This window comes from Heterodontus francisci, chromosome 12 (assembly GCF_036365525.1).
Source record: "Heterodontus francisci isolate sHetFra1 chromosome 12, sHetFra1.hap1, whole genome shotgun sequence".
Taxonomy (NCBI): Eukaryota; Metazoa; Chordata; class Chondrichthyes; order Heterodontiformes; family Heterodontidae; genus Heterodontus; species Heterodontus francisci.
Genome location: NC_090382.1, coordinates 55,448,203 through 55,460,361, shown reverse-complemented (window position 1 = coordinate 55,460,361; position 12,159 = coordinate 55,448,203). Strand labels below are relative to the sequence as shown.

General features: G+C 43.9%; 1 protein-coding gene across 1 annotated transcript in view; it reads right to left on the bottom strand.

Annotated features, from left to right (window-relative positions):
- Positions 1 to 11,898, bottom strand: part of LOC137375597 (histamine H2 receptor-like) — an 83,738-nt gene extending 71,840 nt beyond the window's left edge. Inside the window, exons 1-2 of the mRNA XM_068042959.1 lie at positions 11,758 to 11,898; positions 1,503 to 2,934 (exon numbers count right to left, since the gene is read on the bottom strand). Of these exons, the coding sequence (XP_067899060.1) occupies positions 1,503 to 2,623 (1,121 nt within the window). The 5' untranslated portion in view covers positions 2,624 to 2,934; positions 11,758 to 11,898. The remainder of the gene's footprint in view (positions 1 to 1,502; positions 2,935 to 11,757) is intronic.
- Positions 11,899 to 12,159: the final 261 nt, after the last annotated feature.

Below are 12,159 nucleotides of genomic sequence, written 5' to 3'. Positions count from 1 at the left end.
GAGAAATTTCTTCAATCAAATGGTTGTGGATCTTTGGAATTCTCTACCCCAGAGGGCCGTGGATGCTCAGTTGTTGAGTATATTCAAGATCGAGATTGATGGATTTTTGGATACTAAGAGAATTAAGGGATATGGCGATAGATGGGAGGTGGAGTTGAGGTAGAGGATTAGCTATGATCATATCGAATGGCAGAGCAGGCTCAAGAGGCTATATGGCTCCTATTTCTTATGTTCTTATGACATGCCCTGCAGTAAATCCCAGAATTTTGCTGAGACCGATAACATAGCACTGCTAGCACAGACATCAATGCTAGAGGAAGCTAGTAGGACACTCACATGTGTCCTGGACCTACTGGAATGTTATTTCCAGATTTGGCACCTCTACCCCAATCCAAAGAAAACAGTTGTTGTGGTGTTCTATCTGAACAATACTGGCACCGGGAAAGAACTCAATGCTTTCTTCTGCAGTGAACTTTCATGATCTGTAATGCACAGCCTGAAAGGGTGATGGAAGCAGATTCAATAGTAACCTTCTAATAAATGAATACTTAAAGGTGAAAAAAGTTGCAGAGTTATGAGGAAAGAGCAGGGGAGTGGGACTAATTGGATAGTTCTACTAAAGGGCTGGCACAGACACAACGGATTAATGGTTTCCTTCTGTGCAGCATGATTCTATGACTATCAGAGATCTTTTTCTCCTTATACTCATAATTGAGACCACAGTAAGAAAAGAATGAAAATAATCAAAGCTGAGTTCTTAGCATGTTATTTGTTAGTGTGTTTGTATTAATCCAAGTGGAGGAAAGCACATTGGGGAAAAAGTAGAAGCAAAATACGGAGAAAACATAAGTAAAGCAGGTGATTTTACAGAAAAAGTCTAATTCTAGGAGTATTATAAGCTCGTTGTCCCTTTCCCCATTAGAGTATTATTGTCACTGCATTTTTGCACATGTTACATTTTATATATTGGTTTTATTGTTTTCCAGAATGCATGGACTATCACTCAATGAAATTGCAGCAATTACGTCACATTTAATTATTTTGAACTGTGGGCATCAACTACTTGGAATATTCTTTTTATCACACGGAGCACTGACAAATGTAAAAGACTGAAGATGCAAGAAATAATTTCATCTTTGTGTTTGGAATGAACGCTGATAATAAATCAGTGGTGATGTTATCTGACCTCTTTGGCATTTGCCATCCTAAACATTCCATTTGGTCCATTACTATTTGGGTAGATGTGTATATGAGAAATGAAATCCCACCACCAAATACTCTTCCCACTCTTGAGAAAACAGTCACCAAGGTAACACAATTGAGCTAAATGAGGAAGAGAGCTCTTCTACACTTATATGGTGTAGTTCTGTTTTACACTTGGCATTAATAAATTCACATAAATTAATGTAGCTGTTTTACATTAGCAAAACTTGTGGACATTGGAAACTGTAAAGAAACCCGGTGCTTTATCAATCGAAAGTATAAGGAAATGACAGTGTTACCTTTCTGAGGCTTCTTTAGAGGGAGCAGCATCATTGCTATCCCTAACCTCTGAAGTGAGCTCATTGTCTTCTGAGTCTTGTCTCAGCTGGTGGCACCATTCAGTCCTGGGTTTCCAGCTGTGCAGCGGCTGGTGTCTCAGGGGATTTCCGGCAGGATCCCTGTTGTATGAATTCGCCTTGTTGCACCGCAGTAGCTTTTGGTATGCCTTGCGGAAATCCCGGTTAAGTGCAGCGTAAAGTATGGGGTTCAGGGCTGAATTGACATAACCCAACCATAGCACTACGGCAAAGACAGTCTTGTCGGTTTGAAGCCCTGAAATCCCTTCGTGGGTAAATACTGTAAAATAAGGAAACCAGCAAATGATGAAGACCCCCATGACTGTCGCTAGCGTAACTGTTGCTTTATGTTCCTTCACAGTTGGCAATGATGAGTTCATTGTTGTGCATCCAGTGCTGATGTTGATTCTTTTGGCCTGTTCCCTTGCAATTTTGAATATTCTATAATAAATCAGGCACATGATGGCTAAAGGGATGTAAAAGGTGATGAAAGCATCCACGAGGGCATAGACTTTGTTGAGCTCCAGGTGGCATTGATTGGTGCTGGCCAAGCTTTGCACTGACAGATCTTTAGTATTCCAACCCAAGTTGATGGGCAAGACAGAGACCATGATAGATATGCACCAGATCAGACTGAGGGAGATGGCGACCCTTTTGGGAGTAATGAGCATGGTGTATCTCAGGGGAGCTGTCACCGCGAAGTAACGGTCCAAGCTGATCATAAACAGATTGAGGATGGAAGCTGTGCACAGCATGACATCCAAGCTGGTGTAAATGTTGCAGAAGGTGTCCCCAAATGGCCATTCTGATTCAAGCAGCTCTGAGATGGCCGAGAAAGGCAGGACCAGCAAACCCAGCAGTAGATCAGTTGCCGCCAGGGACACTATGAAACAGTTAGTGTGGTTCTGGAGTTTATGGTTCAACCCCACTGCTAAGCACACCACCACATTCCCGAAGATGGTTATCATTATAATCACTCCTAACACGAGCCCAACCAGGACCGTGGCGAACACTGTCCTGTTCTCAGATTCAGTGGTGATATTCTGGCTCCTCTCCATCTCCATGGATGTTGGAATTAGAAAGTGATAGTCAAAACAGTGATAAGTTGTACTGTGCAATAAAGTCACGTCACACCCAGCGTTTAAGATTTAATATTTCTTAAAACACAAGTCTGTACAGAAGGCAAATCCATGTCTATTTGAGAGCATATTAATAGGTCAGTTAAAATCATCTTCACCATATATATTTAATGTATCAGTGCCTAGCAGGTCCTTGTGGGTGGAGAGCACAACTTCCTAACTCCCATCCATCCTGTGCATGTTGGGACAAATTCAGTGTCGTCAAGTTGTGTGTGTGGCCAAGTTAATGGGCAGAGCTGCAATAAAAGTGGCATGGTGAATGTCAAATTCATATTGGAATGCTGCAGAAGCAAAACACTGCGGGTGCTGGAAATCTGCAATCAAAAACAGAAAATGCTGGAAATACTCAGCAGATCTGGCAGAATCTTTCTGATGGAAGGTCATTAGCCTGAAAAGTTAACTCTGTTTCTCTCCCACAGATGTTGCCAGATCTGCTGAGTATTTCCAGCATTTTCTGTTTTTATTTCATATTGGACTGCATCAGCACCTTACTTCAGTAAATAGGTCATTCTTTCCAACTTGTTTTATTTCATAGGGAATAGAGTTTGATGATTAATACCAACCAGTCTAATTCCTTTGGTATATGCAACATTAGATCCAATACTTAATGTTATGTTAATTGGTTAAGAATTTCAATTCACTCACACTTAGTTATTTTGTCTTTCTGTCTGTCATTATCCAAATTCATGCTATCACTTTGATGTCACCAAATATTATGTGATTCTTTGTCCCTAAATCAACTTAAATAGTATATAGAACCTGTAGGAGGCATCGCTAAACTGTGGGGCCACCTGGGATCTTGTCTCTGCCATTGCTGGATGAGCCTGCTTTCGCTGCTCTTCCTCTCAGCCTTCTTCGCTACTGGATCTATTCAAAAGAGTGCTGGCAGCCCTTTAAAGATAGCGCCAGAATTCCCAGCGGCATGACCTCATGCCACCACCGACACCTTACTGGGTGCTTCCTCCACCTGCCGGTTGTTAATTGGCTGGTCACCGCAGAATAGCGCTCCCCAGGCCCGCCACTCTGCACCCAAATGACAGCGCCTTCTACTTCTGGTCCCGGCAGTGGGACTGCAGACGTCACTGAAAAATTCAGCCCAATGTTTCAGGTTGATGACTTTTCATGAGAACTGATAGATAAGGCAGTTTGGAGAGCTTTGGGTGTTCCAGGTCCGGACCTAGTAAAGACTAAACTACTGCAGATAAAATGCATTGCATTAACTTAACATATGATCTGTCCAGGATTTGACAGTTTGTGTGTATCTCTGATATGTTATTCAGTTTGTAACTAATACGGTGACCGAGCTCTTTTTCAGTAAATGTGGTAAGTTTGAACGTGTAACCGATACACATTATTATATATAGTGCCGTAATATTTCCAGCCTGAGAACTAAACAGTTAAAGCAACAACATACTCGGTTGAATTGCCAGCAGTGACTCAGCATTTACATTACTGGAATAAAACAAAACCACAGAGCAGAATTAAACACTTCATTAATATCTTTAGAAATCAGAGATGAGCAGAATGATACAGGCATCACTTGCTTCGGTGTGTATCCGTTTGTGAGCAGATCTGGGATCACAATCTGGTAAGGGGACCACAGACACGACCGAGCAGCTGATGGAAGCTGTGACAGCGGAAGCCACCAACACGCAGAGAATGTGAGAGGGCCCAGCGATGTTGAGCCTCAGGCTGATGACATGCCTCTGGTGTCATCAGTAAGGCGGCAGGCGCTGGAGCTGCAGTGTGAGGTGAAGGAACATCTGGCGGAGTTTCCAGAGGCTATGCGCACCCTGGCATAGATGATGGAGGAGTCCATCCAGGCCAAGAGTGCCGCTCTGTCTCTGGTGTGTGCACGCTTGGCTTACTCCATCAAGAGACTGGCCCCCCTCAGTGAGAGCCATATCCAGCAAAGCACACAGTGGATGCCGGAGACATGCAAAGACCTGCATGCCATCGGCAACTCCATGAGCTTTGTGCAGCAATGGTTTAGAAAGGAGGGTGGGAGTAGGTGAGGCATCTAGACACACTGCCAAGTCCTCGCACTCCTCAGGTGAGCCCGAGGTACAGAAGTGCCCTCAAAGGGCAGAGGAACAGTTCCTCTCAGGCACTTCTGGCATGAACAGCGGCACCTCAGACACTCTGTCACTGACACCAGCACCTCATTCAGTCATGATGACAGAGGAGGCTCCTGCACTTTTGCAAGAGGCCCTCAGTGTGCCGGAACCCTCCAGACCTCATGCAGCCAGAGGACAAAGGCCAAGATCAGAGTGCTGAAGCTTTAATTGAATTGCATGTATCTGTTACTAAGGATCATGTGAACCATGCATGTATTAGCACATCCCAAACATCCTTTGTGCATCTCTCATAGCGCCTTACCTGTGGTCCCAGAGCCTCATCAGCATCCTGCGCCTGGAAATCATCTTCCTCCACATCCTCATCATCGGAGGAGGCATCGTGATCAACAATATCCTCATTATTTAATTGCTTTCCCCTCTGTAGTGTCAGGTCATGGAGGGCACAGAAAACCACCATGATGTGCGAGAGAACTCCACCAGATCTGTCTAGGCATCTGAATGAGATCTTCAGAAGGCCTATGGCTTGCTTGGTGGACACTCGAGTTGCTGTGGCAGGTGTTGTACCTCTCTTCTGCAGCAGTGCTACGGTTCCTCACAGGCATTAGTGGCCACACCTTCATTGGGACCCAAAAACATCTGACACCTGGGACTGCTTTAGCAGTATGGCTGCACTTTGGGACCCATGCACACACCTGGAGGAAGCGCTTGAGGTAGTCACAGACCAGCTGTACGTTGAGTGAGTGGAAGCCCTTCCTGTTGATGAAGGCTGCAGGCTGGTCTGTGGGATTCTTGATGGCCACATGTGTGCAGTCGATGACACCCTGCACCTGGGGAATTCAGTGGTGGCTCTGGACTCTATGGACTGACTGTCCAGATCGATGTGAAAGTATATACACTGGCTGGCCCTCTTGAGCACGGCACTGGTGACCATCAGTGATGAGCTGCAGACTAAGAGATCCCACACATATTTCCAGGGATCCCTGGAATGATCTTGTGGCATAGAAACACAGTGCCAACGTGACCTTCACTGCCATTGGCATTGGGTGGCCACGACTTAACCATGGGCCTCAGCTTGTCCTCCATCAGGCACACAGCTCTGTTACGGCCTCCCTGGAGAAGCAGAATCTTCAGTGACACTGCTGCTCCAACATCTGAAAGTAACTGAGCCTTGGTCTATAGACCATGTCTGGTGGGTAACCTTTTCTCCATACAGGAGGCTGGGTGTGAGCCCCTCTGCACCCTTCTCCTAATTCCCCATCCCCTCCTCTGAGGCAGACACTTTTGGTGCCCTCTGGTTGTTGCTGCCAGTGGCTGTTGATCTCTCCTTCTCTGCTGCCCCTCCTCACTGAAGGAACCAAAACCTGACTGAACAAGGCCCATGGCAGTTAGATTCACTCATTCTCCAGGACCTTTTTCAATCCCTGCTTTACCCACACAACTTCCAATCTGACGATATGCGCCTGCAGTTCTGGCACCTTTTCCCCTTCACCCCACTGACTATGCCAATGTTTGCGCTGTTCCACCCTCCCTGCCAAAGCATGCTACTACTCACAATGGCAGCAGTTTGGAACCAGAATTGACCTCCCGCTAGCTCACCTCCTCCTTATACCCTGCGAGGCTCTGAAGACCCGTGGTTTACTTGCACTTCTGGAAAAATCTGAAAACCCTCTTAAAAATTAAGTTAATTGCCTTTTAAATAGGTTTAATTACCAGCCCACCACATGCAAGGTCCTCCTGCCATGCCGGCCGTCCTTCGCAATATCTGGTCCCAACGCATAAATGTTGGGTTTCCCTCTCAAAGATTTCCAACCCAACATTCCGAACTCTCCCGCCTCCTGGGCTGCCTCCAATGAGCTGGTAAATTTCAGCCCATTAACTTTGTTTCTCTTTCCACAGTTGCTGCCTGACCTGCTGAGTATTTCCAGCATTTTCTGCTTTTATTTTAGATTTCCAGCAATTGCAGTATTTTGCTTTTGTATACAATATATATATATGGTTGTGTTTTCTTCTATTTATTTATTTGCTTCTTTTGCAGATGGAATATTTATCTCTTTTATTCTCCTTTGACATATGCAAACACACGGGTATTGTGTAATGAGAGAGGAATAATTGACAATCTAGTTGTGCGAGACCCCTTGGGTATGAGCAACCATAATATGATAGAATTCTTCATCAAGATGGACAGTGAATTAGTTGATTCTGAGACTAGGGTCCTGAATCTTAGTAAAAGAAACTACGAAGGTATGAGGCGTGAGTTGGCTATGATGGATTGGGAAAAGTTACTTAAAGGGATGATGGTGGATAGGCAATGGCAAACATTCAAAGAGCACATGGATGAACTGCAACAATTGTTTATTCCTGTCTGGCGCAAAACTAAAACAGGAAAGGTAGCCAAACCGTGGCTTATAAGGGAAATTAGAGATAGCATTAGATCCAAGGAAGAGGCATACAAATTCACCACAAAAAAACAACATTCCTGAGGATTGGGAGCAGTTTAGAATTCAGCAAAGGAGGACCAAGGGATTGATTAAGAAGGAGAAAATAGAGTACGAGAGTAAGCTTGCGGGGAACATAAAAACTGGCTGTAAAAGTTTCTATCGGTATGCGAAAAGAAAAAGATTGGTAAAGATAAATGTAAGTCCCTTACAGTCAGAAACAGGGGAATTTATTATGGGGAACAAAGAAATGGCTGACCAACTAAACACATACTTTGATTCTGTCTTCACAAAGGAGGACACAAATAACATACCAGAAATATTGGGGAACACAAGGTTTAGTGAGAGGGAGAAACTAAAGGAAATCAGTAAGAGTAGAGAAATGGTGTTGGGGAAATTGATGGGATTGAAGGCCGATAAATCTACATCCCAGAGTACTTAAGGAAGTGGCCCTAGAAATAATGGATGCATTGGTCATCTTCCAGGATTCTATAGACTTTGGAACAGTTCCTACAGATTGGAGGTTAACTAATGTAACCCTACTATTTAAAAAGGGAGGTAGAGAGAAAACAGGGAATTATAAACCAGTCAGCCTGATGTCAGTAGTGGGGAAAATTCTAGATTCCATTATCAAAGATTTTATAGCAGAGCACTTGGAGAACGGTGGTAGAATCGGACAGAGTCAGCATGGATTTACGAAAGGGAAATCATGTTTGGCAAATCTACTAGAATTCTTTGAGGACGTAACTAGTAGAGTTGATGAGGGGGAGCCAGTGGATGTGGTTTATTTGGACTTTCACAAGGCTTTCGATAAAGTCCCACATAAGAGATTAGCATGTAAAATTAAAGTGCATGGGATTGGGGGTAGTGTATTGCGATGGATAGAAAATTGGTTGGCAGACAGGAAACAAAGAGTAGGAATAAACGGGTCTTTTTTCCGAATGGCAGGCAGTGATTAGTGGAGTACCGCAGGGATCGGTCCTAGGACCGCAGCTATTCACAACATATATTAATGATTTAGATGAGGGAACTAATGTAATATCTCCAAATTTGCAGATGATACAAAACTGGGTGGGAGGGTGAGTTGTGAGGAGGATGCAGAGAGGCTTCAGGGTGATTTGGACAAGTTGAGTGAGTGGGATAATGCATGGCAGATGCAGTATAATGTAGATAAATGTGAGGTTATCCACTTTGGTAGCAAAAACAGGAAGGCAGATTATTATCTGAACAGCTATAAACTTAGAGAGGGGAATATGCAACGAGACCAGGGTGTTCTTGTACACCAGTCGCTGAAGGTAAGCATGCAGGTGCAACAGGCAGTAAAAAAGGTAAATGGTATGTTGGCCTGCATAGCGAGAGGATTCGAGTACAGGAACAGGGATGTCATGCTACAATTATACAGGGCCTTGGTGAGGCCACACCTGGAATATTGTGTGCAGTTTTGGTCTCCTTATCTGAGGAAGGATGTCCTTGCTATAGAGGGAGCGCAACGAAGGTTTACCAGACTGATTCCTGGAATGGCGGGTCTGACGTTTGGGGAGAGATTGAGTCGGTTAGGATTATATTAGCTGGAGTTCAGAAGAGTGAGGGGAGATCTCGTAGAAACCTATAAAATTCTAACAGGACTTGACAGAGTAGATGGAGAAAGGATGTTCCCGATGCTGGGGGAGTCCAGAACCAGGGGTCATAGTCTAAGGCTACGGGGTAATCCTTTCAGGGCTGAGAAGAGGAGAAATTTCTTCACGCAGAGAGTGGTGAGCCTGTGGAATTTGCTACCACAGAAAGCAGTTGAGGCCAAAACATTGTATGTTTTCAAGAAGGAGTTAGATACAGCTCTTGGGGTGAAAGGGATCAAAGGAAATGGGGGGAAAGCAGGAACAGGTTACTGAGTTGGATGATCAGCCATGATCATAATGAATGGCGGAACAGGCTCGAAGGGCCGAATGGCCTACTCCTGCTCCTATTTTCTATGTTTCTATGTTTCTATACACCCTAATAAGAACAAAAGAACACAAGAAATAGGAGCAGGAGTAGACCATAAGGCCAATGGAGCCAGCTCCACCATTCAATACAATCATGGTTGATCTTCAGCCTCAACTCCACTTTCCTGTCTGCTCCCCATATCCCTTGATTCCCTGAGAGACCAAAATGTATTAGCGATCAAGCATCCACAACCCTCTGAGGTAGAGAATTCAAAAGATTTACAACCCTTTGAGTGAAATAATTTCTCCTCAACTCAGCCCTAAATGCTCGTCCCCTTATCCTGAATCTGTGTCCTCGTGTTTTAGATTCCTCGACCAGTGGAAACAGTTTCTCAGTGTCTAATGTGTGTCTTCTGTGTGTGATATGACAGGACAATAGTTTAATGATGAGAAACTCTAAATCAGTCAAGAATAGCTCTAGAATACGGCACAAAAGGCACATTCATTCTTTGGGTTTCCTCAGTCACTTCCAGCAGTAAGCAACGTTCACAGGGACTGCTGGTTATGGAGAAAATAATAGCCCAATGACATCAAGGGTGCACAGCACCCTGTCAACACGGGGATTATATTGAATTGTGTTAACATCAGGACAAAGCCTCTGAGCCTCTGCTCAGCCAACAAGAACATATTTTGAAGCAAAAAACAGGTGTTGGAAATCTGATAAAAGAAACAGAAAAATCTTTATCCATCCAATGAATTAGTCCATCTGCATTAGAACAGAGGAGTTTATGGGGTGGATTGATAGAGATGTTTAAAATTAAAGAAGGATAGGACAGAGTAGACGGGAGCAGACTGTTTTCAGTGACTCAGAGAGTCTAGAACCATGCAGCAAAGAAAGAGAAAGACTTGCATTTATATAGTGCCTTTCATGACCTCAGGGCATCCCAAAGCTCTTCACAGCCAATGAAGTACTTTTGAAGTGCAGCCACTGTTATAATGTAGCTCCCACAGACAGCAATGTGATAATGACCAGATGAGCTGTTTTCTGAGATGATGATTGAGGATAAATATTGGGCAGGACACCCAGGAAAACTTCCCTGCTCTTCTTCAAAATAGTGCCGTGGGATCTTTTAGATCCACCACAGAGAGCAGACAGGGCCTTGGTTTAACACCTTAGGCAAAAGAGATCACTTCAAATAATGCAACACTCACTCAGGACTGCAATGGAGTGTTAGCTGCCCACTGAGCCACAGCTGACACCAAGATAGAAGATATAAGGGATTTAGGACAGAGTGCAGGAGAAACATTTTAGCACACAGGGTTCTGAAGGCTGTGAAATGCACTTACAGGAGTTAGAGATTGAAACAGACATCGTGTCAACTTATAAGAAGATGTTTGAGAGGCAGTTGAAAGAAAGGAAAATAAAGGGATGTGGGAACAGGATTGGCACATACGATTAGGATTACTGCTGCGTAGGAGAAAATAGTCAATCTGAACTGCCCGTTTCTCTGCTGTAATTCTAAGAGAACAACTGAGTTAACTGTTCAGGTGAGATTTAACTTATCCCTTCTCTCTACAGATGCTGGTTGACCTACTGAGTGTTAACTGTTGAAGGGGGTGCTCTATGTACGTGTGGACCAAGATCCAGTGTGGCCACGCTCCAGGATCCTTGTAACATGTAAATGTGTTGCAGACTGAACAGGGAGCCAGGAGACAGTCCTCTCTTTATCAGTGGCCGGAGTCTAAAGTGGGAAGCATGCCAGTCACATCAATCAAGAGTGAAGTTCTACAAAACATCTCGAAAAACATTTCTAACTCTCAACTACCTAACTGGCAAAGAATCCAAGTGGTATGCTTAGTACCATCATGATTAGTTCAGTAATATAAAAGCAAAATACTGCAGATGCTGGAAATCTGAAATAAAAACAGAACGTGCTGGAAATACTCAGCAGGTCAGGCAGCATCTGTGGAGAGAGGAGCAGAGTTAATTGTCAGGCCTGTGATGTGACCTTCCTGATCAACTGATGAACTCTGCTTCTCTCTTCTCTCTCCACAGATGCTGCCTGACCTGATGACTTATGCAGTCTTCATTATTGGACGTTTATCAAACCGATCAGTGGGCGTTCATATAAAACATATCTACCCATTAGTAGCATTTTGCAGGAGATGATTTTAAATCTGAAAACTTTCTTTGTGAGAAAAAATCTGAAGATAGCAATTTAAAAAAAAAACTCTCTCCCCGCCCCTCCTTTTCCAAGCCTCTCTTCAAGGCAGAGATCCACGTTAATTTGAAAATGGAACTTTTAGAAAAAGGTGGACTAAATAATAAAAGCTCCTGGACAAGTTCCGACAGCCTCTTCCAAAAGACAAGCAAGCTGAAACCGAACAGCAATCAGAAATGAATTCGGACTGAAACACACACTGCAAACAACTGAAAGATTCCGCTTCTATCTACAAAATCAGCATTGTCATTCATGCTTTACATTTCCGTCAGAAGTACATTTTTCGAAATATTCCAATGAAACTGGCGTAACTCAAGAGGTATCAGATGAAAGCAGTTCAGGGCAGTAAAAACACTTTCGATTGAAGGGTAAAATCTGGTAATAAACTGTGAGACAATTTACCTGGATTACCTTCTTCCGCCTGTTGACGGGATTAAAAGGTTGATCAGGCTAGAGGAGATATTATTTTATGACCCTGGTGTTGGAATTCCACAGATCAGCGAAGTGCCGATGGCAGCCGGTGTTTCACTGTCCGATGTAATCGCTGCTGAACTTCAGACTGTGCTTTCAATCACTTTCACTACTCAGGGCAGCTCTGATAGGAACGCTACGTATGTGCGTTGGTCAAATAGGGTGCCTGGATTTGTGCTTCTGGTAAGAGAGAGAATTCTATATGTGCTGTTTGTTTTTCGAACACATGGGTCAAACCCTTGTACGAGTCAAATTCAGTAGCAGAGCGACCACAACATATGCTGACTAATATAGCAGGAGATTATCATACTAGCCATGCAGAATGTGTGTTTA